We start from the raw sequence: 26,338 nt of genomic DNA on the forward strand, positions 1-26,338 counted from the left end.
AACCGAGTGCTGTGACAGAGCCTTTACCGGGGTTACATCCCTTATGGAGCACTCGGTACAGCCCTAACCGGGAGCTCCGGTACCGAGTGCTGTGACACTACCGGGGTTACAGCCCTCACTGAGCATCCCGTAGAGCCCTAACCGAGTGCTGTGACACGGCCCTTACCGGGCTTACAATCCCTTACCGAGCGCTCCGTACAGCCCTTTTCGGGAGCTCCGGTGCATCCCTAACCGAGCACCCAGTACAGCCCTAACCGAGTGCTGTGACACGGCCCTTACCGGGGTTACATCCCTTACCGAGCGCTCTGTACAGCCCTAACCGGGAGCTCCGGTACTGAGTGCTGTGACACAGCCCTTACCGGGGGTACAGCCCTTACCGAGCACCCGGTACAGCCCTTATCGAGCGCTCTGTACAGCCCTAACCGAGCACCCAGTACAGCCCTAACCGAGTGCTGTGACACGGTCATTACTGGGGGTACAGCCCTTACTGAGCACTCCGTACAGCCCTAACTGGGGGCTCCCGTGCATCCCTAACCGAGCACCCAGTACAGCCCTAACCGAGCACCCAGTACAGCCCTAACCAAGTGCTGTGACACGGTCATTACCGGGGGTACAGCCCTTACCGAGCGCTCTGTACAGCCCTAACCGGGAGCTCCCGTGCATCCCTAACCGAGCACCCAGTACAGCCCTAACCGGGAACTCCGGTACAGCCCCAACCGAGTGCTGTGACACGGCCCTTACCGGGGGTACAGCCCTTACGGAGCGCTCTGTACAGCCCTAACCGGGAACTCCGGTACAGCCCTAACCGAGTGCTGTGACACAGCCCTTACCGGGGGTACAGCCCTTACCGAGCAGCCGGTACAGCCCTAACCGGGAGCTCCCGTGCATCCCTAACCGAGCCCTTTTGGGGAGTTCCGGTGCATCCCGCTCCTCCCCGGCCCGTTGCTGGCCCGCCGTGCCTCCCTCCCTCCCTGCCGGGCTCCCCGCAGCCCCACTGCGAACTCACTGAGCTCCGCACGCACCCCAGCTCCGGCCCCCAGCGCTGCCCGGGCAGCTCTCCCTGGGCGTTTCGAAGCAGGGGATGGTCACAAACACAAAGGTTTGGGATGGGGAATGAAATCCCACGGCTGATAAAACACCCCAGGCTGCCCAGACACTCATGGCTGTGCTGCCAGACTCCTGCTGTAATTCCACCCCTGGTTTCCACTGCTTTGCTGGTTCTCCCAGCGCAGGCACGCCTGTCCTCATCCAGCTGGGAGTCCAAAAACGGGAGCTGGTGCTGTGGGCAGGATCTGGGATCTGCCTGGGTCTGTTCAGCTCCAAAATCCCAGGTGGAAAACCCCGAGCTAACACAGGACACACACCTGTGCACAGGTGAGAGCAGCGCTGACTCCCCTGCTCCACCCAGCCTGGGCAGTTCATTTCTGGGGATTCCACTGCAAAATAAAATTGTCTAAAATTTTCCTTTTTCTCATTATCTTTTTCACTTGCACTTCAGTGCTCCTCCCTGCTTGTTCTACAAAAAAGGCTTTTCCCAGGACCAAACCACAGTGAACTTAAGGGGAAAAGTGCCTGAAAAAACCCCAGAAGGCAGCCTAGGAGTGAGCCCAGAGCTCAGGACTGACTTGGAAAAACAGGAGTTGGGATGGGCCAAGCTAAGAGAAAAAATAAGATAAAATAAGATAAATTTTAAAAGAAATAAAATAAAATGAAATAAAATAAAAAGAAATGAAAAAAAGAAATAAAATAAAATAAAAATAAATGAAATGAAATGAAATAAAATAAAATAAGATAAAATAAAATAAAATAAAATAAAATAAAATAAAATAAAGTAAAGTAAAATAATAAAATAAAATTGCTGTTAACAGATGTGCAGCTGGCAACCCAAACCAGCACTAAAACACCAGCTGTGGTCTAAAAGGTCCATCAAGTTCAGAGATAGTCATGAATTTTACAGGGAAAAGTCCTTCAGAATGGCCCTGCCAAGGGCTGACACTGCCCTGGTCTCACCCTTTAGCTCCTTTTCCTCTCCTGTTTGTTCTCAGAATAAAGTAGCTCCTTGTATTTCAAAACATCTCCTGCAGCCCTTCCAGAAAATGGGGCAGGCTCCTTTAATGATCAGGGAAAAGTTGGATTCTGCTGGAGTCACATTAATTTCATCAAACATTTCATTATGGTAATTAACTTCATCTTCCAGTCATGGTACTGAGGGTCTGGGCTCATCAAAGCCTTTTTTATTTGTCGTGCACTGAAAAAGCTCAGATTCACTAATCCAGCAGAAGATTTACATTCACAAATCAATTCTGTTTGTTTATAGAAAAGTTCCACACTTGATCATTTCACCACACAGCATGGGCAGCTCTCCAAATGACCAGCTTTGTTTGACACTAAATAGTTAACGGGATAAGTAGGGTTTGGTGGAACTGAGAATATTCCTTTTTCTTGATTTTTATCAAAATTGTTCTGGGCACGGCGTGTTGAAGAAAGAAAAAATAAAAGGAAAGAAAGAAAAAAGCAAACAAACAAAAAAAAACCTCAAGAAACCCAACACCCCAAAAAATAAACTAACAACCAAAACAAACAAAAAACCAAATAAACAAACAAGAAAAAAGGGAAAGTAGAAATAACCCAGAGGAATCCTGTTCCAGCCTGGGTTGATACAGGGATCTGCTGTGGCTGTGAACTTGGGGCAGCTCTGTCTGTCTAATTTTGCTGCTAAAACAGCATAATTTGGTACAATCACTGAAATATCGTCCCTGCAGAACCACAACAACCACACTCCGGGGTTTGTCTCACTCAGAGCCCAGCACCACCTCCCTTTTCCACTGAGAAAAAGAGCCTGGGAATGAGGTTTAACATTCCCAGAGCCACGGTAAGGGATGGAGATGGAGCACAGTGAGAGGGAAAAGTCCATCCCAGAATTACCTCATTAATCAGGGCCCTTCCTAGGAACCAGTCCCATTTCTCTGCTGCAGGGGTTTTTATTTATCTGAGCTTTCACACGTTTGTACTTTAGGGGGAAAAGAGCATTAAAAGGGGAGGAAGCAGCTGCTGTGTTCACCTAAAATCAAAAACCCACCCACAGACACATCAGAGCAGCAGAGGGGCTCAAAAACTAAAAAAAAAAACAGCCTGAAAAAAAAGGTTTTTTGTGTCTTTGCCTCACCAATAATTCACTCCATGGGCAGCCCAGTGAGGATCTCCCCTCCTGCTCCCTCAGACCTGTCCGTGTGTCCAGCTCTGGACAGGGAAAATTTGGCCTCATGAATGTCCAGCCAGGACAGGGCTGCACATTTTGCTTTTGTTCCTGTGTTTTCCTCCTTCGGAATTGCCTCCTCTTTGTTTCCACTCAGCCACGTTGCTGCTGATTCCCTCTTTTTAAGGCTCTTGGTGAGGTATTGGGAATCCTGACTGGAGTTACCAAACCTCTATAAAATACACCCAAAATCTCTGCATTGCACACACACCTCACACTGGCTGATTAAACACAAACCTGATTTTTTTTTCTATCTCCTGTTACTCCTTTTTCCCCCCAATATCTGCACCTCAACTAAAAGCAGCAGCTGTCACCTTGATTATTATCACTATATAGTAATTATATTCATGGCCATGAGCTGGCCATGAATATATTACTATATATTATAAATATATTATTATGTAGATTCTGTTTAGTATTTCAGACTCTTAAACTGCTCAAGTATTTTCCTTTTTGAGTCAGGAGTAACAACAGCAAAAAATAAAACATTTCCCTTTTAGTAAAAGATATAATTTATCTACCATTTTTTCCAGTCCTCCTTCAGAATCACAATTATCTCCAACAATCAAGGATCTTCTTTTCAAATACCTCTCCAGCATGAATAAATATAAAGAAAACTGGCTAATGTTATTCTACATGTGAAAATTTGCTTTGTAATTGAAAAATCGTTAATGAAACATCTCAATTAACCTCTTCCTAAATAGAGAAATAAATACATTTAAAATACATTATAATCTGTTAATGGGGAGGGAGAGGGGGGATGCAATTGAGTGGTCCAGATCTTGCTGTCAATTACTTCACTAAGAATGCAGGAAAATTCTCTGTGCATTCCTGGGACTGTTCCCGAGTTACAGGAGTAAAGAAGAACAGAAGGATCCTGAGTCAGGGACTGGATCATGAGTCAAGGACTGGATCCTGAATCAGGGACTGGATTCTGAATTAGGGACTGGATTCTGAATTAGGGACTGGATCATGAGTCAAGGACTGGATCCTGAATCAGGGGCTGGATCCTGAGTCAGGGACTGGATTCTGAATTAGGGACTGGATTCTGAATTAGGGACTGGATCCTGAGTCAAGGACTGGATCCTGAATTAGGGACTGAATCCTGAATTAGGGACTGGATTCTGAATTAGGGACTGGATCCTGAGTCAAGGACTGGATCCTGAATTAGGGACTGGATTCTGAATTAGGGACTGAATCCTGAGTCAAGGACTGGATCCTGAATTAGGGACTGGATCCTGAGTCAGGGACTGGATCCTGAGTCAGGGACTGGATCCTGAGACAGGGACTGGATCCTAAATTGGGGACTGGATCCTGAGTCAGGAACTGCATTCTGAATTAGGGGCTGGATCATGAGACAGGGACTGGATCCTAAATTGGGGACTGGATCCTGAGTGAGGGACTGGATCACGTGTCAGGGACTGGATCCTGAATCAGGGATTGGTCATGAGTCAGGGTCTGGATCCTGAGTCAGGGACAAGATTCTGAATCAGGGACTGGATCATGAATTTGGGACACAAATCTCAGCTACAGGATCCTAAGTCAGGGTCTGGCTCACAAGCCAGGGTCTGGATCCTGAATTAGGGACCGGATCCTGAATTAGGGACTGGATCCTGAGCCAGGGACTGGATCCTGAGACAAGGACAGGATCCTGAGCCAGGGACTGGATCCTGAGCCAGGGACTGGATCCTGAGTCAGGGTCTGGCTCACGAGTCTGGATCCCAAGTCAGGGAGCAGATCCTGAGTCAGGGTCTGGATCCTGAGCCAGGGACTGCATCCTGAATTAGGGACTGGATGCTGACTCATGGACAGGGCCATAAATCTGGAGGTTTTAGCTCATCCCAGGGCTGATCCACCCCTCGGTCGCCTTCCCTGGATGCTGGCACTGCCCAGCAGCCCTGGCCCAGCCCGTGCAGGGTGCCAGGGGAGCCCAGCAGCCGCGGGTGGATGGTTACCTGCTCGTTGATGTGGCACACAGCCAGGTTCTGCTCGTCGCAGGAGCAGCACACTCGGATGTACTTCAGCCAGTTCCCAGCCCCACCCTGGCTGGCATCACCACAGAACTTCTCAGTGCCCAGGGCATCGGGAATCTGCGGGAGAATGACAGGAGAGGGGTCAGCTGGGCACACATGGCAGCTACAGCTACATGGAGGGGACAGAGGGAGGAAAAGGGTTTGCAGGGCACCACTCCAAACAAGGAGAAAGGAGAAAGGGAGGGGATGGATATGATTGATAAAGAGACTTATGACAAGGATAACATCAGCTCTCAGGCATTATCTGAAGGTGCTGGCTGGCAGAACCTCCAAGGACACTGCTCAGAGTGGGCTGTGAGTAAAAGGTTCAGGAGTACAAATATTCTGGACGAGTAACCAAACTCCTCCAAACTGCACTAATTTTAATGACAAGGTCCTTAACTGCTCATTCTGCACATCACCTGTTTCATCCTTTCATGCAGGAAAATTTTTAATTACAAACTTTTCAATAAACTCTCAGACCAGGTCACAGAGCTGTGAGGTTCTATTTTAAAAATCCCTTTACCCCACGCGCTACTTTCATTTATCTGAGTACAGCCTGAGAAATTCACCGGCCACATCTTTGTGGCTGAAGGTGAGATACAATTTGGCTGCTATGAAAAAGAGGAATCCTTCAAAATAAAACTTCTCAGTTATTTAAAGTCCAGCTGTAGGTAAAAAAAAAAAAAAAAAAGAGTTAATTGAGGGGTTGCAGTCCAAGGTCCAAGGAAAGTTGCTGGTTTGGCAGGAAGAGACTTTTCCTCTCTTAAGGCAGTGGAGTTTGGTGAGAGAACCAGAGGAGATGCTCAGCACTCCAGAGCAGCCTTTGGGATGATCCAGTTTGCAATCCACTCAAAAATAAAGCACATTTTAAAAATGACACAGCACACCCTGAAAACAAGGAGAAGCCCTTTGAGTGCCAGCATAGCAAGGCTCTGCTGTGCTCTGCTCTGCTCCTAAGTGGGCCTCCCTGCTCCAGAAACTCCTTTTTTTCTGAGATTCACATTTCCCTCCACCCCAACAAGCCCCTGTGTCAGTGCAAATTACTTCAGTCATCAAAAGCTCTTAACATGCTTTTACTAGCAATTAATTCTCTCAGAATCTCATGGGATACGATTATATTTTCCCATCTATTTCAAGACACAGGGAAAAAAAAAAAAAGTAAAAGGTGGGAAATCAAAGGAGAGGAAAAATTAAAGCTCAGCAATGACAGCAACAAGTTGAGCCTAAGGCTGGGCTGGGAAACCTCAGGGGGACAGGTCCAGTTCAGGCTCCCAGTTCCCTGCTCTGGTCCCAGCAGACATTTCCTGGTCTCATCCCCACCACCAACCCTTCCCTCTCCAGCTCCTTGGCTGAAAAGGGATGAGGGAAAATCCTACCATCAGTGTTGGGCTTCTTCCTTCCTAATCAGAGCATGGCACTGGGAGTCACTGAAATGCTGCACTGGGAGAAAAATCCTGGCTGTGCTCAGTTTCTTCATCCCCTGCCTGGGAACGCTCAGGGTCATTCACTCATCCCTAGCTAGAGCCTGGAACTTTCTAGACACTCTTGGTCATCTTCTGGCAGCATCAAAGGTCTGAGGTGGGCATTGATGGCACAGGAAGCTAATTCTGTGTTGTTTGGAAGTTTTAATTAAAAAAAACCCACCAAAAACAACCAACCAACCAAACAAAAACAAGCAATGAAACCTGTTCTTAATGTGGCTGAACCACTCCTGAATTTACTCAGTCTAAAATATCAATAACTTCTGTTTTATCTCAGGGAGCTCCAGGGACACAGAGGCTGCCTAATGCTGGTGAAAGAAAGAGTTTCTCTTGACTTTTTTGACCTCAAATTGAGCAACCCAATCAAGCCAGCCCCTCAAGTGGAGACATACCCAGACACCAAGTGACAGCAGCTTCCAGTTTGGAAAACCTAATGAAACAAATCATTGATGCTCAGCTGGTCTGAAGGCACTGAAGAGTTTGGGCAGAGTTTGTAGTGGTTTGAGGAACCAGCAGCCCACAAACCTCCCAGTGCCAGCAATTGGTGACATCCAGTGACCCTGGGAACACAAGATGGCAAATCCGGGACACACAAATAAGATAAGATCTTTAATTTCACAGCTGTATCTTACAGATGGTCCCATCCATCTTCTAGAATTGTTTGAGAGGACATTTAGGGCCATTGAGTGGCTTAGGATGGAAGGGACCTTCAGGAACATTTAGTTCCAACCCCGTGCCCTGGGCAGAGAGCTTGGGGAATGTGGAAGAGGTTCTACAGGGTCTTCTGTGAGCCAGAGAGAAGTTTCAGAAGAGGATCCATCCTTACCCCTAGAAAGAATCTTCTACCAAGGTCGTTGACATAAAAACCAAGAAAGAAAGAAGGACAAATAAGAGAAACCTGCAAGTGTCTATTCTAGGTTCCAGAAAGAAAGAAGGATAAATAAGAGAAACCTGCAAGTGTCTATTCTAGGTTCCAGAAAGAAAGAAGGATAAATAAGAGAAACCTGCAAGTGTCTATTCTAGGTTCCAGAAAGAAAGAAGGATAAGTAAGAAATTCCAATCAGCACTTTGTCTCTCATGACCAATGAGTAAAGTGCAAATTTAGGAGTTTTTTAAGAATGTCTAAAAAGCATGCATGCTATATTAAAAACTGTTTTGAAGCTTTCAGAGAATGGAGTGGTTTTTTTGCATTGTCTCCATCTCAGCTATGACAGGAGAAAAGCCCAAAATTCAGCTCAAATTCATTTTGCAGGGTCCTGCTCACCAGCTGTGCCTCTGGAGGAGGTTCTGCCGTAGCTCGAAATCACCTGAAACTGTGGTTTTGTCTGCGTGGGGGCATTAAAACCCAAGCTGGGGGTGTGAAATCTGACAGATCAAAACGAGAGAGAAAGAGGTGCTGTGAGAGCCTGAGAACCTGAGCTGCTGTTCTCACACACCCTCAGTGCCCTCCACAAACTGAGCCTGGCACCACGGCCCAAAGGCCAAAATGGGGACAGCACCCAGCCACCCCTCATCCCTCTGCTGGCACCCACCAGGACCCTCTAAAAATGAATAAATGGGGGGATCAGCTGGTTTAGAGTGCTGCAGGACAGGACCAGTTCCAGAGGCAGGGCAGCTCCTGGCACCACGGCCCAAAACAAGGAGAGCACCCAACCAGCCCTCATCTGATGTCAAATTTTACCTGCCCAGGAAAACAGCTGTGGATGGTTTGGGACTAAAACTGCTCCTGAGCCCTGGATAAGGAGGGACTTAGTTCTGGTTTTAACAGTGAATAAACAGATTTAATAGAGCTGGAGATGCCTGTTGGGATAAGAGCATCCCCAGGTGAGTGGCTGCAGGGAGCTGAGCCTTCCAGGAGTGGGGTGAATCCCTTTGCTGGCACCCACCAGGACCCTCTGAAAATGGAATAAATAGGGTGATCAGCTGGTTTAGAGTGCTGCAGGACCAGTTCCAGGGCCAGGGCAGCCCCTGGGCCAGCTCAGCCCTCTGTGGCCAACACCTCTAATTAAAGATCAGGTTCACACGCTCGCCAATGGTCGCTATCAAAGTTATTTCACAGCTTAACAACGCTGCAGCAGTCACCCAGCACTATCTGCAGTATCTGTTCTTTCTTCTGTCAAATGTTCACACACAGAATAATATTTTAAGTATCTCTTCCCCCCTCCCCCTGCCACCCCCAACCTGAGAAAACTCCGGAAAAAACAAACTGAAACCTTTTACCACATCTTCTTCCAGTTCAGACCAGAAGGAAATCAGAAATTTCCTCTGGCGAAATTCTGCAAACCAACTGTTTACAAGTCTCTGTCAGTAAGTAAATAAAAAAAAATTAAAATAATAATAATAATAAAAAAAAATTCCAGTTTGAAAATGCTCCTGGGATGCTCATGGAACATTGGTTTTCTCTGTTCTTTTGAAGAACCAAGAGATACCCTGTGCTCTAGGACAGGTGGAGAAGGAAAATGGAGGCAAAAAGTTTTGGGAATGGGCAAATTAAAGATCTCAGATTCACCCCACTTCTGGAAGGCTCAGGTCCCCACAGCCACCCACCTGGGGATGCTCTTACCCCAACAGGCATCTCCAGCTCTATTAAATCTGTTTATTCACAGTTAAAGCCAGAACTAAGTCCCTCCCTATCCAGGACTCAACAGCAGCTTTAATCCCCAAACCATCCACAGCTGTTTTCTTGGGCAGGTAGAGGTTAATATCAGATATTTAGCACCAACAGCAAAAAAACCCAGAGATGCCACAGGAAGAAAAAACCCATCAGAAAATGCAGTGTAATTATTAGCAGGACTCTGACTTGGTGGAGCTGACATGGAATTTCTGCCTGTGCTCTCTGCTCAGACTGGCTCTGTATCAGTGGAGACGTCTCTCCTGAGAGTAATTTGGCTTAAACATTAAAAGAAGTTGTCAGAGGGAAAGAAGAGGTGAAAAAAGGGTGGGAAGAGATTGGAGAGGAGAAAAACAAAATAAAATCAATTTATAATTAGTAATTGGTGCTGGTTTTGCAAGTCTATAACCATCATGTGCTGCTATTCCAGTCAATTTTGGGAAATGCATTTCATCTCTTTAATCCCTTTGGCTCTGAGCATCCCTGCCCCACGGAGCTGGGCTCCCTGCAGGAACAAGATTTGTCCCTTTTTCTTTGTCCCAATGTTAAACCCCAGCAGTCTGGGACAGCCCCTGCCCTGGAGATGTGCTGGAAAAGCAGACTTTCATCTGGCCTGCAGCCTGCAGACACGCTCAGAAAGTTAATTATTGTGAGAGCACTTCCTCTGGCCGCTCTTCCATTTCATCCCTCCCACCCCATCATGGATTTCTCCCCGCTCCTTTTTTCATCACTGGACATGCCAAAACTTCAGTTCATCTTTTCTCCTTTTGCTGCAGATGGTGAGTTCAGTCTTTATTTATTAACCCACGGCACCTCCCAGCCCTTTTGTCTTCAAATCCAACAGCTCATCTACGAATTCCCAATTCCCCTTCCCCTCCCTGCCAGTAACAGTGCCATGATTTTGTCTCGTGGAGTTCTCACAGAGCTCTCCTCGCTCTGAAGTCCCCCAGCCTCCTCCTCTCTAGTCTATCCCCTCCAAACAAATGCACCTTCACGTTCCCTGGGATTACAGGGCTTTGACTGGCCCTCTGCAGAGACACGGATTTGGGACGCAGAGCCAGAGCTCCGGCTGTGCCTGTGCTTCAGATCCATCCCCAGCCAGCCAAAAGGAAATTGTTGTCATGTTCCAGGGCTCACTTTGCAGCTTCATCTGCTGTCTGCCGAGCAGTGCTCAGGGTTTGGATCCAAAAAGCTCCTTGATCTCGCAGAGGCTCCGCTCCGTAATTTATTAACATCAGAAATGCTGAGTTATGGGGCAGAAGTTATGGAAAAATCCTCCCGAACGTTTACAATTTTTTTTGCACATCATTTGAGGTTTCCTGCCCCTCTAATTTGTGGGCTCTCTGTTGGGTTGTTTCTTTCACATTTTAATGGGCAGAGTCCAAGGTTTGGCCCCGGCAGAGGTGTGCCGGGGGGCTGGAATGCCTGCGGATCTGTCGTCAGTTGGCTTAATGGATTCCTAGTGTGCATGGAGAAACGGAGCAACCAGGAGTTTGCCATCACTGACCCAGCGTCCTGTTGCTATAACATCCCTCCCCAGAAGCCCAGAGTGTAATAAACCTTCTCATCCCATGGTCGCAGAATCTGCCTCTGACAGCTTGGCTGATGTGCGCATTTTATTTGGCAGGAGTTGGAGATTTTTTTCCTTTTTTTTTTTCCCCCTCCCTTTTTTTGCTTTAATGACCCACGAGCTGATTTAGAGCAATAAACTGTTGCCATGAAGTTTTGTTGTGTTTCTTTTAAATAAAGGGAAGGGAGGGACTGCTGCAATTTATGACTTTCAGAAGTAACTGAAACAGAAAGTCCATTCTTGCCATGAAATGAAGAGAAAAAGACTTCATCCAGAGAAACACCTCTGTCAATGTGTAGACACGAAGCCTAGATGAACTCATAAATTCAGCACTCTGCCTGCAATTAAGCAGGCTTCCTGGTGATTTGACAAAGAGTTAATGAGAAACGTGTCAGACAAAAACAGGTCACAGCACTGGGAAGAGCAGCTGAACCAAACCCAGCTTGTCTGCTCAGGGCCACAGGAAAAGCTCAGAGTGCTCTTGGGGAGAGCTACTTTGGGTGATGCACAGTAAACCTCTTGTGCAAACGGGAGGTCCTGACAGGAGCTCCCAGCTCCAGACTCACCAGATGGAGAGGGAAGAGGCTGCAGGGTTCTCAGCACCACCCACGGGGGTGTGTGATGGTCACCCCTCCATCCTCAGCGTGACCCCCCTGGGAAATGGGCAGTGCATGCTCCAAGGACTGCAGGGTCACAAAGCCCAGTTCACCTCCTGGCTCTGTGAGCAGGATCCTGTCCTCAGGAATTCTCCTCACCACCCCTGTCCCATCCCCTCTGCTGACCCTTGGACAACCAAATGAAAAAAATCATTGATGCTTAGCTGGTCTGAAGCCACTGAAGAGTTTGGGCAGAGCTTGTAAGGGATTGAGGAACCAGCAGCTCACAAATCCTTCCAGAAGGTTTCCAGCAGCACAGCACAGGACCCACCGGCTCTGCGACAAAACCCCAGAGCACCCAAACACTCTGAATGCTCAGAGGGGAGCAAAACAAATCTTTATGGTTCTCCTCCTTCAAACAAGCACATTTCTGCCTCTTTCAAACTCAGCCAAGAGCTGGGAGAACCAGGAACGTGAGGAAACCCAGCTGGATTGCACAGGGCCAGTGGGATTGGTGATGGCAGGCAGAGGCTGTGAGCCTGGTGACACTGTGGAGCCAGGTGACACTGCCAAGCCTGGTGACATTGCTGATTTTGGTGATAGGGTTGGGTCTGGTGACACTTCCAAGCCTTGTGACACTGCCGAGCTTGGTGATATTGCTGATTTTGGTGACAGGGTTGATTTTGGTGACACTGCAGAGCCCAAAGGGGGCTCGTGGGGGGCAGAGTGCCTCTGCAGCTGATGAGACAGAGACCAAATTCAAGTTTTTAAAAGGCTGGATGGTTTTGAGCTTCCACTGCCACCCAAGCCACACATCTGGAGTGGGAATTTTCCACTGGTGTGTGCATTTCTGGGCTGCTGCTGGGCTGCTGCATCCTCTGGCTTCACGAAGGGTCTGGAGGAAAACCATCCCAGGGAAGGCTGGTCCTGGGATGCATTTCTGTCACAAGAAATAACCTTCTCATTCTTTTTTCCCCACCACATCTAAAGCACATGAGGAATCACATGAAAAAAGGCTGTTTTCTCCCAAAAGTCCCTGTCCAGCTTCCAAGCAGAGGAGCCTGGATGGCTCACACAAGCTTGGGAAGCAAGGCTGGGTTTCTGGAGAGTGTTTGAATCCAGCAGAGCCTTTTGAAGGGCTGCCCACTATTAACTGCTCTTCTCTTGCACACCAGCACAGTGAGTACTTCCCAAGTGTCTGCTCTACATCAGGATAAAAAGGGCTGGAAAAAGCTGCAGTGGCTCTGCTGTGTCCTTCAGGCACTGTAGATTTGCTCCAGCTGAAGGAACATCAGCCCTGACCCTACACACAAAGCCTCAGGAAGAACCAACAACACAAAGAATCATACAGAATACCATTTACATTAAATTTACATTTACACCCATTAAATCTCCACACAATCTTCAGAAAAGCATCTCCTGCTCTCCACAGCAAAGAGACACCACGGATGCATGACAGAGAAATGGGGCAAAGAGAAGAAATCAAGAAATCTCGAGAAAAATCCACCCTGGCTCTGCTTTCCCTCCCCTGTACCTATAATTCCTTCTATTCCCATCTTGGAGATGCAGTTTTGCTGCCCAGAAGACACCCTGAACGAGCCAGGATGCCACAGAAGGTGCTGCCAATGCTGATTCCTGTTGATGCAGGAACCCAATCCCACCCCCTCGTTTCTCTCCCCAATTTTCCTCCTCTCCGAGGAGGAAAATCAGCTCCCCTTGCACAGCAAGGTCTCATCACCACACAGAAAAACACAGAGTAAAGATGTCAAAACAGAAGACAACTTCCAAGCTGATGGCAGGCATTTATCTCAACAAAAGCTCATTTTTCAGCACTAACGTAATTCATACCACACTGATTTAAATTAAACAGTAAACCATAAAAAACTGTGCTCGAATCACATCCCGGGGCTGCCTCAGATATTGTACACACGAGGCAAGGAAGGGATTTCCAGTTCTTTGTAATATACACACACAAAAACTTTGAAGTTTTCCTCCATGCCGAAAGAGTTCAGGACGTCCCATTTTTGTGTCCGACAGCATTTTGGCTCATTCCTAAAGAATTGTAATTGTAAAGTTCTAAATAGATGAGAAGAAAATGGGAACTTGGGAGAAATCTTCCTCTGATAAAAAAATAAAAAAAAAAGATAGAGGCTACCACAGGCAGGGGAGGATTTGGAGTCTCAGGACATTTCACTGCTTTGGGGAGAGGGAGCAGCAGCAGGAGGTGCAGCAGTGCTGAGCTCCCAGGGCTGCTCCAAGGGGTTAAACCAGACAAAAATCACTTGTATCCCAGAGCTTTTGTGGTGATCCAAAAGGCTTTAGGGTCTGATTCCTCTGCTGCTATTTCCAAAGGAAGATGTGGGCTAAAATGGCTCCCTAATGACCGGGTGCCAATTAGCCCAGGGGGAGGAAGAGCAGGGCAGCTCTCCTGGCAGAAGGGAGAGGGCACAGCAGCTGAACAGAACTTTATTGTATGAAGATGGGAACATTTTCTGATGGTAATTTGTCCAAGAGTCCTCTTAGCACTGAGGCACAGCTGCTTCCCTTATCCAGACCCAAAAGGTTCTTCTGCTGTAAGGAAAACACAGCCAACCTTAAAAATAAATTCTGATCAGCTTCTTGAGGTGCATCCTGGCAGTTCCACTGGATCAGAACTGACAGAGGGAGCTGCTGCTTGCTTTGAACATTTTTTTGTTACTCCAGCTTGGTTTTAGTAACGTTTTGGGAACGGAGCTGTGGAATACCACGAGTGTGGAGGCCTCTCCAGGGTGATTTATGGGCAGCACTCGGTGCCAAACCCATCTGCTGCATTTCACACTCTGGCCAAAAAAGTAGCAGAGCCTTCAACTGCCCATTCCTGGTGCTGATATCAGCTCCAAAGCATCAGCCTGGCAAAGGCCACTGGAGGTGCCAGCAGGAGAAGACCTCTATGAAGTGACATTGTCACATGGTGCCTTCTGAGCCCCTCCCTTGAGAAGAATCCAGACTGTCACCCAACAGCCCTGGCAGATCCACTGCTTCCCCCTGCAAAGGCTCTGGGATTGCACAGGATTGTTAATAATACATGAAACAAACTCCAACAACACTTATTGTTGAAGATGTATGAACTCAGAGAGCTGAGGGGCTTGAAATAGCACCCATTTTCAATTAATGAACAGATTTGGGGATATATGGCCCAAGTTCAAGTAAGAGGGGACTCAGAAAAGGAAGGTATGCCCTGGGGTGTATTTGATGGACACATCTGAGTGTTTCATTCCTGAAAACTTAGAGTGTTATTCTAAAAACTTGATACCTGGAGTTACCCTGCAGCCTGCTTATGGTGGTTGGGCCATTTCTGGACACCTCAGCACAGTACAAACCAGATTTGCTTCTAGGATTGAGAACTACAGGGAATCAGAAGTGAAGGGAAATTCACTTCAAGGTGTTGAATGTCTGGAGAGGCTGGAAAAGATGTGGACTTTCATTCTACATGTGACTGGTGCCAGTTGCACCCATGCAATGACAACCACTGTGTTGGTCCCACTTCTGTCTTCTCCCAGAGCTTCTGCACCCTGCTTTAGGTGCTGCTCAAACAAGGACTGACTGCTACCACCACACAGCCATGGAAAGAGGGGAATCACCATCAAAAACCTGCCAGAGGTGTGGTTCAGAGGGGCAAGGCAAGCCCCAGGACACACAGGTATCACACTCTTCTAGCACTGATTTTAGGAGGTTAAGAGAGGATGATTGTCCTTACTTTCCCCATCAGGATGGATAACAACAACCCAGCAATCCAGGAACACGTGGGCACCTCTCCTCCCACTGGCTTTAAAAGCCTTGAATTTGCAGGCCCAAAGGCTTCGTATTCCCAAGGCTTAACCATGACCTGACACTTTCAGAACAGAGATTTACAAAAAAAAAAATAAAACTTAAACCAAAATCAAAACCAAAACAAAAAACAAAGAGAAAAACAACAACAACAAAAAAAAATTCCCCCAAAACAACAACAAAACCCCCTTGAATTTACAGGCCCAAAGGCTATGTATTTCCAAGGTTTAACCATGACCTCACTTTCAGAACAAAGATTTACAAAGAAAAAAACAAAACCAAAACACAAAACCAAAAAAAACCAAACAAAAAACCCCTAATCCCCCCGCCCCCCAAAAAAAGCCTTGAATTTGCAGGCCCAAAGGCTACACATTCCCAAGGTTTAACCATGACCTGACACTGTCAGAACCGAGATAAACAAAAACAAAACCAAAAAACCAACAAAAAAACCAAACAAAAAACAAACCAACCAACCAAAAAAAAACCCCACTAGAAAAAAAAGAAAAGGAGGAAAAAAACCCCACCAAAAAGCAGCCCAAGCAGGGCTGTGCCTTCCCCCATGAGCACAGCTGTGCCCCTGACACAGGAAACTCCCCCAGAGGGCCACGCTGGGACGGGGAAGCCAAGTCCTCCTAATCTTTGTTATCAGCAGCAGCTGCTCTCCTGCCCTTCAGAAGGTGTGAAATAGATGAGTTTGAGCTGGGCTGGCACTGAGAAAGAGAACCAGAGGATATTCGAGGTTCAAAACCTTCAAAACCAGCAGCCCCCTCTCTGAGGAGCTCAGGAAACGAAGCAAGCCCAGGGCAGATTTTCTCTCACAAGGTGCTGCTCACCCTGCAGAGAGCTGAGATGTGTGTGTGGTCTCCTTAGAGCGATATTTACTGAAAACATGGCCCAGAGAAGGTGCTAAACGAGGCCTGTGGGCCTGGCCCAGAGTCCCACCACGGCCCTACATCCTGCAGGAGAGCTGGTTTATCTTAGAAATGTCACCAGAAGTGAGAGCAAGAGGCCTTCCCAGCAGAAAGGAAGGGCTGTGAGGAATTTGGGGGTGCTCAAGGTGTTCTCTCACCAAAAGTGAGAGCAAGAGGCCTTCCCAGCACAAAGGAAGGGCTGGGAAGGAATTTGGGGGTGCTCAGGGTTTGCTCTCACCCAAAATAAGAGCAAGAAGCCTTCCCAGCATGAAGGAAAGGCTGGCCACTGCTGGGATGGAATTTGGGGGTGCTCAGGGTGTTCTCCCACCAAAAATGAGAGCAAGAGGCCTTCCCAGCATGAAGGAAAGGCTGGCCACTGCTCTGAGGGAATTTGGGGGTGGTCAGGGTGTGCCCTCACAAAAAGTGAGAGCAAGAGGCCTCCCCAGCACAGAAAAAAGGGCTGTGAGGGAATTTGGGGGTGCTCAGGGTGTGCTCTTATCAAAAGTGAGAGCAAGAGGCCTTCCCAGCACAAAGGAAGGGCTGTGAGGGAATTTGGGGGTGCTCAGTGTGTGCTCTTATCAAAAGTGAGAACAAGAGGCCTTCGCAGCATGAAGAAAGAGCTGTGATAGAATTTGGCGGTGCTCAGGGTTTGCTCTCACCCAAAATGAGAGCAAGAGGCCTTCCTAGCATGTGAGGGAATTTGGGGGTGCTCAGAGTGTTCTCTCACCAAAAGTGAGAGCAAGAGGCCTTCCCAGCACAAAGTAAGAGCTGTGAGGGAATTTGGGGGTGCTCAGGGTGTGCTCTTATCAAAAGTGAGAGCAAGAGGCCTTCCCAGCACAAGAAAAAGGCCTGTGAGGGAATTTGGGGGTGCTCAGTGTCTGCAGGGCCAGAGGGGCACAACCCAAGGCTCAGAGCATCAACCACCATCTGCTCCCCTTGCCTTGGCTGCTGGAAGGACAGCAAGGACCTGGGGTGAGGGAGCTGCTCCACAGTTAAAAATTCCTCTCTGCTGTGGGTTTTTAAAGCATCCAGACTTATCCCAAACCTTTTGCCTTTGGACATCAGCTGAAGAGTGGGAGCGAGGCCAGAGAAGCAGATCTTCAGGGAGCTTCCAGGAAAAATCTGCTCCCAGAAAATCTGCTTTAGGGCTGGTTTGCCTCCCAAGGGACACGAAGATTATTCACATGATCTAAATCTTGAGCAATAAATTTTTCAATATGTTACCATTACACACAGTTTGTCTTCAATGTGAGCATCACTGAAGTCAGAACTGGGGACACCAGGGTGGACATTTTGCCTCAAGTTTGCTTCTACGTGAGAAAAGAAGGTTTTGGAGTCAGTTCTCACCTAAAGATATGAAAGACTTTTACAGAAGGGGAGTCCCCCCCGCACCAGCCCAACAGCTGCCTGTGGGTTTAGCAACAATCTCACTCACAGATACACAAAGAAAATGTGCAAAGTGTTCTGCCCTCAGATTTATGCTGTGAATGTGGTTATTTCCCCCTCCAACACCGTGAGTCACACTTGTAAAGAAATTCTAGGGTGCTCATTTTCCACCAAAATCTCTGAACCAATAATTTTCTGCTGGTTGGTTGATGAGGCATCCATGAGAGGTTCACAGACCTTCAAGCAAACCTTGTTCTTTCTTTCCAAATTATGACAAGGAGAGACTGATTAAACAATTTCTCCCTGCAGCTCTGCCCCCCTCTGCGCTGACAGCAAAGCAGTATCTTGTCTGACATCACCAAAAGAGCTGAAATCTCAGCCATAAGGAAGTACAAGGGTAAAACTGCACAGTCCCAAGTGCTGCTGGGGTGAACTTTACCCTGAGCCAATTCACCTACTTATGAAATGATCCATCCCAGGGAATTGATGCTGATGATAAATCTGCCCTTTGAATATGCTGAGAAACAACATTTCAAAATCTCCAGCTCCGATCTGATCCCATCTCTGGGTCAAAAGACAGCTGAGCAGGGTGGTGGTGTCGAGATGGAGCCACAGGAGAGCTGTGGAGTGAGGGGCACCCCGATGCCTCTGCTCAGGTTGTTTTACTGAGGCAATGCCTGCCTGGTTCTCTGACAGCAGGGCTCAAAACAAAGCTGATCTGACACTCCAGACTGCTCACACTGCCCCAGCAGGGCAGGTTTGAGTTAGGAGATGCTGATAACCTCCACTCAGAGTTCCTTATCTTCCATGGACACCTGTGCCCAGCCTGGGGGACAGCACCCAGCAGCTCCCTGCCCTCCCTGATCCACATCCTGACCTGGCAGAAGATCTCTGCTCCTTTTAACTTGGGCTGTTTTGAAGCCACATGAGAAAGACAAAAAATAATCTAGCATCTGCCTTTGGAGGCTGATTTCTCATCTCTCAGAAAGCCAGACTTCCACCCAATGGTGGAGCTGAGGATGATAAATATTTCCTTTATACATCAGGATTCCCTGGGCAGAAAAAGGGAACCTTCCTCCTTTTTGGGGCACTCTGATCTTTTAGGTCTCTTCCAACCCAAGGATTATTTTCTCAGTCAACTCTCAGTTACAATAAATGTGAAGATGGTTTTGTCTCTTAAACCCAAATACTCTTGGGAAAAAAAATCAGGCTTAAGGTATTCAGAAGGTTCACCTGATAATGATCTCAAAGACTTCCTCATTAACAGATGGAAACACTTTTTTTTTCTGACAGATTTCTTCTTATTTTGAAATTTAAAATCCTCAATTATAGAACACAAGACTTAAAACCCTCTCAGCCCTACTAAAAAGCATTAATTTAATGCTAAGTAGAAATTATCACATTTTTAAGCAGTGCTTCAGCACCCAAAACAAACAAATGTGGTGAGGACATTATTGTCTCCATTCCCTTCACAGAAACTCACACAAAAGTTGAAGCAACTGCCCAAGCCTTGAAATGCTGCCCAAACAGTTTCTTGTGCTCTAATCCTGCAGCTTTTAAACCAATCCATGGTGTAAATGATTCCTGCCTGTATCTGGCAGACCTGGGAGTTCTCTGAGGATGAACATAAATTCAATTATACCAAATTAAATGGGAACATACATAAACCACATAACATTTTAATTGGGGGTGATCTTTCACTTTTTTTGGAAGAGCTGTGCAATAGCTGAGTCCACAAAGATGATATGACACATCTGCTTTCTCCCTGGAGCTGCCTGCTTTTATTAATTACCCTGCAGAGATATATTTATATTGATGTAGTCAGAGTGTGAACAAAACCTCATGGAGGAAAAACGGTTTCATTAAGGAAGGAAAACGTGGTTTACGGGTGCTGAGAAAATCTGGTCTTTAGAGTCAGTAAAAGTTTCATAAGTGATTAGATAAAAATAAATCCTAGGGAGATATTTGCTCCAAATACCTCTTTGACATTTCATGCTGGAGAATCGCATAAAAAAGTGTTCCTGACTCGAAAATCCATTGGCTGCACCTGGGGCTGAGTTCAGACCACTCCAGCTCTCTCACTCATTTTTCCTCCGCTCTGATTAACAAAGCTGCCTCTGCTGCCCCAGAGTGCTCCCTCCCTGCATGCCCATGCCAGTGTTAACTTCCCAAAATTAGGCAGAGGCAGGGCCAGGCTGTGCCCTGTCCCACTCTGCCTCATGGAGCCCAGCACAGTCACTCTGGACTGGGGCAGCAGTGAACAGGAGCAGAAGCTCTGCCAGAGCTTTCCCTGCCTGTTTCAGGAGCCAAAAGACGAGTTTGCCTGTAAATGACACAGAAATGTTGGCAAACCGCTTTGCAGAGGAACAAACATCACAGCCGGCGACACTCAGGTGTGCAGAGAACACACCTGGCTGTGCCAGCCCGGGGCTCACTCCGTTTCCAACAGCAGACACCAAACGAGGGGCTGAAGGGAAGAATTTCACCCTGCTTCCATCCCAGGGAGGCAGAGAACAGGGCAGGAAAACCCAGAGCACCGGGAGGTGCCTGTAAATGACACAGAAATGTTGGCAAACCGCTTTGCAGAGGAACAAACATCACAGCCAGTGACACTCAGGTGTGCACAAAACACACCTGGCTGTGCCAGCCCGGGGCTCACTCCGTTTCCAACATCAGACGAGGGGCTGAAGGGAAGAGTTTCACCCTGTTTCCATCCCAGGGAGGCAGAGAACAGGGCAGGAAAACCCAGAGCACGGGAGGGCCCCGGAGCGCCCCTGCCCCCGGCACAACGCGCTCTTTGTGGGACGATGCTCCTGCGAGAGAGACGCTGCCTCAGCCCCAAGCCCGGTCAGCGATGGAGATCTCACACGCTAATAAATAAAAATAAATATCTGACCTCAAGTAAAAGATCCTTCGTTTGACACTCCTGATCATTTTTTATACTTCAAGCCCAGTTTTTACTGGACAGGATCCAGCCATCCTATGGAAATGGAACAGTCTTTTTCTTTAGGTGAACAAAAGTCCTTTTCTAGTCCTGAGGGCCGGCGAGTTTATCCAAATATTCTCAGTTTACTACTAGCCCCTTTTGGAGCCGATACACTCAATACAAGCACACTTTGTATCTGCGGGGCAGCGCCAGGACAGGGCTGAGCCCGGCGCGGGGCCGGAGCCGCCCGGCGGGGAGGGACCACGGAGCCCCTGCCCTCCTCATCCTCCCCCTGCCTTCCTCATCCACCCCCTTTTCCTCTTCATCCTCCCCCCTGTCGTCCTTACGTTCCCCTGTCCTCCTCATCCTCCCCCTTTCGTCTTCATCCTCCCCTTGCCCTCCTCATCCTCCCCCTTGTCGTCCTTACGTCCGCTCCCGCCTTCCTCATCCTCCCCCTTTTCCACCTCATCCTCCCCTTGCCCTCCTCATCCTCCTCCTGCCGTCTTCATCCTCCCAATTTTCCTCCTCCTCTCCCTCCTGCTCTCCTCATGGTCCCCCTGTCCTCTTCATCCTCCCCCTGTCCTCTTCATCCTCCCCCCTTTTCCTCCTCATCCTCCTCCTGCCCTCCTCATCCTCCCCCTTGCCCTCCTCATCTTCCTCCTACCCTCTTCATCCTCTCCCCTTTTCCTCCTCATCTTCCCCCGTTCTCCTCCTTCTCCCCCTTATTCTCCCCATCCACCCCCTGCCCTCCTTTCCCCTCTGCCCTCCTCATCCTCTCTGCTATCCTCTTCATCCTCCCCCCTTTTCCTCCTCATCTCCCCCTGGCCTCCTCCTCCCCGGCATCTCTGCCCACATCTGATAGCGCGGCAGAACCGAAACCACGGAGCCAGCGCAGCGCCTCCTCCTCCCCTCCTGCCATCTCCCCGGGAAGAATGTTTGGAAATGCTAAACGCTCTTTTCCATGTTTCTACATCAGTTCTTATTTCTCGTCCAGCCCGTGAGCGGCTGCCAAGTGCATGAAGTAATGAGAAAGCTTCGGCAGAGGGGCTGACTTCACTCCAGCGCCGCTGCAGAAACACACCCAGCGTGTCCCGGGCTGTCAGCACGGCGCTGGACGGGACCTCATTAGCGAATTCTGACTTTCCCAGCCGGAGGAAAGTCAAAATTCGCTGGCTGTCACCGTCCCTTGACATCCTGCCCTGCCCTTCTCTGTCACGCCTTCCCTTCCCGGTCATACCTTGCCGCATCCTGCCCTGTCGCACCTGCCCTGCCCTTCCCTGTCGCACCTTCCCGGAACCTGCCCCGTGCAGCCGGGAATGTCCCAGCAGAGCACTCTCTGCCCCCAGACCTGGTGACAATGACCTCCGCAGCCCCGGAGGGAGGCTGGCAGGGATGTGGAGAGCAAGAAAAGGCAGGACACAAACGCTCACCTGAGGCTCGGGGGCTGCGCGGGGACGCGGCTCCGGTGCCCGGCGCACAAAGGCTGAGCTGGGGGAGGTCTGTCATAACCTGCCCCCCGTACAGGGAAATGCTTAAATGGAGAGTTTAAACTCCTCTGTGGAATTGCGTCCTGTCGGGGGACACAAAGGGACCGGAGCCCTCAGAAGAGGGAGGCACTTTCACATGGAAAGTTCTCCCCAGGGAAGAGGCAGACACTGGAGACAGAGAAGGGAAGGAGGGTCTGGAAACTGGGATAACTGGAGCTGCCACACCTTGAGGAGACTGAGGGATGGGGTGTAAAGACATTCAGTTCAGACACTGAGGCATTAACAGGCAAGAGGGACAACGACCAACAGGGGTCACAGAGCTTCTGTCCATAAACACAGGTCAGACAAACACCCGGACAAATAGCTGGAGGTGCTGCACTGGTCTGGGTGGGATGTGAACTGGAAGTGGAAGGGTTTGTGTGGAGCAGTGAGCAGATGGATAACACAAAGTTGTTACCTAGTGGCCTTTGGAAATAGCTGCAAACTGCTCTCAGCACTTACTCTGCAAGTGCTGCTATTTGAGGGGGAAAATATTCAATGGAAATTCCTTCTTTCACTGAATCAGCAGAGGAATCCAACACAACACAACCAATCCCTTCAGCACGTGCTGCCCAGGGATACATTTAAAAAATAATATATTAGGAAAGGTGATTTTATTCATACAAGCCTTGCCCACACAGTGACACCAAAATTTCAGCAGATAAGGGTCCATAAATCTTTCTACCTTATTAGAATAACTCCTAGTTGAAGAAAATGAGCCCAGCTTATCCCTGGAGCCTTTTGGACAAGGGCTTTGCAATAACACAAGAGAACACAAGAGAAGGGGGCTGAGCCCTGTGCTGTAATTTCCATGGGGCCGAGTGCCACAGGTGCACTAATATAGGCATTAGTGAATGATTAGGCCCCATAAAATATATGAATGCTGTTTCTTTAAGAAGCCATAAAATTTTATTGAGGAAAAAATCCATGTGCAAGGCTTTTGGTTCGTTTCATGCGGTCATTCAGAATTTCACTCATTTCTGACAGGACTATGATAATTAAAACTGGGTCTGGTTTCTATAAAGTCCATCTGGCCTTCCGCGATGGAGACTTTTGGAAGGATGTAATTGCCTGGGCAGCAAATAACTATTTTGCCATCCGCAGTAGTTTAATTTTGTCCCTGCAGCAGGGGAGCCAAGTCAGAGGGGCAAAAGATCATTAAGGTCTGTGGGGGAAGAGGGGCTCCCAGAGCCAGGGCTGGCCCGGATTTGTTGAAACGCTTGACACCAATGGGCCCCATTAATGCATGGGTTAGATACAATCTGTGGAAAAGGGTCTATTATAAAGGGATTATTTGGAAGTGTTCTGTAGTTGGGGGTGGGTGTGATTGAAGGACTTAAAACTGTTACATTAACCCTTAGGGCACTCCAGGCAGTAACAAACCTGGCATTAAAGCGCTGGTGTTTGTCACAATTTCTCCACTTCCCTCCTTCCCTGCCACAAGGTCAAAGAGATTAAAAACATCCATAATGCACTCTTTGGAGCTACAAAGATGAAGCTTGTTTTCTGTCCACTTTATGGCTGCTGCAGCTCCCCCCTCCCTGCCTCCCCTGCTCCCACCCCGAACACAATCGTTAAACAACAAAACAAATGGCAAAGGACAGACAGCGGCGATTATTTTATATATACATGGAATATAGGCATGTATTTACTTACACATCAAAAGAAAGCCAGCACAGATGGAGTGGTGACAGGAGAAGCTCTAGAGCTCTGCTTTAAACACCCAAAATATGCCTGTTCATATTTTGCTTGACTTGAAAACAGAGCTGGAAATTTCAGGCTCGTGAGTCAATACCTTTCCTGGAAAGCTGCCTCGTTCTGCCACTTTCCTTTGAATGTCACAGCTCAACAAAACGACTCAGGGACTTGATAGACTCTCAAATACTTTCCAGAAATCCAGCTTCATTTGCATTTTAAAATTTCAGGCATTTTGTGGGGGTTTTTTTCTGTCTTGTCAGCAGTGCACGTGTGACTCCTCTGGGAGACCAAAATCCAAACTGGGACATTGTGGGGCTGAAGCTCATGAAGGGATCAAAAATCTGCACCACCAAGGGCAGCCACTTTAGCCAGCACCCAGAATTGCTCAGGTTTGCAGTTTTTACACTTATGCACATCCATTAATTCCCCTCATGTTCTACACAGAGGGATTTCAGCCTTCTATGCAGCAAGTCCAACAACAAGTCCAACCAAAATATGTTTCTGTTTTGGCCTGAGGAAGAGGCATTGCTTTGTCAATCATTTAAAAAAAGGAGGAGAGCCTGAATCAGCTGAATTTGGACATTCTGAGTGTTTTGAAAATTAATTTGTGGGATAAGAGGGGGAAAGCATCACAAAAAATAATGGGAAGATCAATGCATGAGGAAATGAAATATATCTCAACGTGGAAAGCTATGAGAGGTTGGAATCCTGGAACACTTGAACATCAGCTCAAGATTCCCATGTTCTCTGCCTGGCCATGGTGAGGGATGAAGGAGGAAAGGCCAGGGGAGGACACGAGCTCCAAGCACTGGGCAGACCCAATCCAGGAGGACCCAGAGCTCCATCCTCCCCCTCTGGCTGCAGCTTGTCACTGTGACAAATTATTTCCACAATTGTGTGCCCCAGTAACCCCAAAGCCTGCGACCATCAGCCATTCCCAGGGCAATTTTCTCTGGAATAAGTGACTTCTGTTTTGCTTTCTTTTCCAAGGGTTCATCCATTTCATCTGATCTTGTGTGATCCCCAAATCAATCACCTGATTCATGGGCTGTTTGCAAGAATATTGAGAATGTGGGAAAAGCCCCAAGGGCCAGAGAATGCCCCATTTCCCTGGAGTTTGTGCAACTCTTTGCTGCAGGAATGCTTGAGACTGGCTTTCCTCCTCTGGGCAGCTCTGGGAACTCTGAGGGAAAGCATGTGCATATGAAGTGTTCCCCAGACCCCGCTGGAAACAACAACAGAGATAATGGGAGTGGAGAGCACACTTTGGAGAGAATGATTGAAATTGTCACTCTTCCAATACAGTAGAAATCTCTGTGTGCTTTGGCATGTCCAGCTCTGCTCACCACAGCAATCAGCACAATCAGAAATGATTGATAGCTAAAAACGTCTGCTTGGAAGAACAGAAAGGATTATTAAAACCCATAAATTAGGGGGGAAAAGGTGTTTAAAACCTTTGTATGAGCCCAACCCATGAAAGTTTACCCAGACCAAGTAGTCATGAAAGCAAACCTCATAATTAACAAACTCTTAGAGTTGCTTATTCTGATTGGATTCTTCATCTGCTGCTCCAGTGCTGGGACCTGTTTGATGTGGCAAAGCTGCCCCAGCAGCCCCGAGCCTGCACAGCACCAAAGGCAGGAACCAGCTGCCTCCCTTGAGCAAAACACCGAAATCAAAGCCCCAGAGCCACTCTGACCTCTAACCGAGCTGTGTTTGGGTGTTTGGCAGGAAGACAACACCTCTGAGGTGGTGATGCTTTGTAGGATACACAGCCAGGAAGAACCTTCTGCAAGGTGAGCTGCCCACAGATCAGCCCCAACTTAAACCTGGTCCACAGCACCAACAAAAGGACAGAACTTCTGAACTGAAATTGGTGCTGACACTGTAACAGAAGAAAGTTTAAATGGGTTAAAACCCAGTTCCTGTATTTTCATCCTGCTCCCAAGGCTGCTGGTGCTTCCCTGGGGAGCCCTGCCTGGCACTCACCGCTCTGGGTGTCAAAAAATTCTCTTTATTCATGGTTTTATTGGGATAAGCCAAAGAGAAGTGGAATTCAAGCCAGGCTGTGCAACCACCCCTCATTCCCATCCTTTTTACTGCCTGAACACAGCCCTGTCTTGTCCCATCCAACCCATCTGCACTGAGCCCACCAAGGCTTGTGATCTTCATCGTCTTCACCTTCAAACTAAATATATCTGAATGAATCCACCTCTAAAAATTGTTAGAATCCTCTTTATGCAGTTACTTAGAGCATAAACAGAGTTATTTCTCCATATTAAAAGAACACCCTTCTGCTACGAATTTGCAGACAACTCCCCCATAGATTTTATTTTCCTATTTCTTATTGAAATCAAAACTAGCAACAGGGTTGCTTTTTCTTGGAAATCAAATTAAAAATATTCTGTTTTGAAGATCCTGTAGATACATGAAACCTGCATCTTTTCTAAATCAAGGAGAGTGAAATTCTGCCAGGCAAAGTAGGCGGAAGAGTGCCAAAAACCCTGAAAAGGTCTCTCAGAACGGGGGGGAAAAAAAAAGAACCAGAATAAAAG

The 26,338-nt window shown here is 47.9% G+C and overlaps 1 protein-coding gene across 3 annotated transcripts in view; it reads right to left on the reverse strand.

Moving 5' to 3' along the window:
* The window catches only part of PRDM16 (PR/SET domain 16), a 308,987-nt gene that overhangs the window by 48,970 nt on the left and 233,679 nt on the right, over positions 1–26,338 (reverse strand). For all 3 annotated transcript variants that reach the window (XM_071448934.1, XM_071448935.1, XM_071448933.1), the window contains exon 4: positions 5,212–5,346. In XM_071448934.1, coding sequence (XP_071305035.1) covers positions 5,212–5,346 — 135 coding nt within the window. The remainder of the gene's footprint in view (positions 1–5,211; positions 5,347–26,338) is intronic.

Source organism: Agelaius tricolor, unplaced genomic scaffold (assembly GCF_023055355.1).
Source record: "Agelaius tricolor isolate 1412-34295 unplaced genomic scaffold, bAgeTri1.0.p SCAF_28, whole genome shotgun sequence".
In the NCBI taxonomy this organism is placed as follows: Eukaryota; Metazoa; Chordata; class Aves; order Passeriformes; family Icteridae; genus Agelaius; species Agelaius tricolor.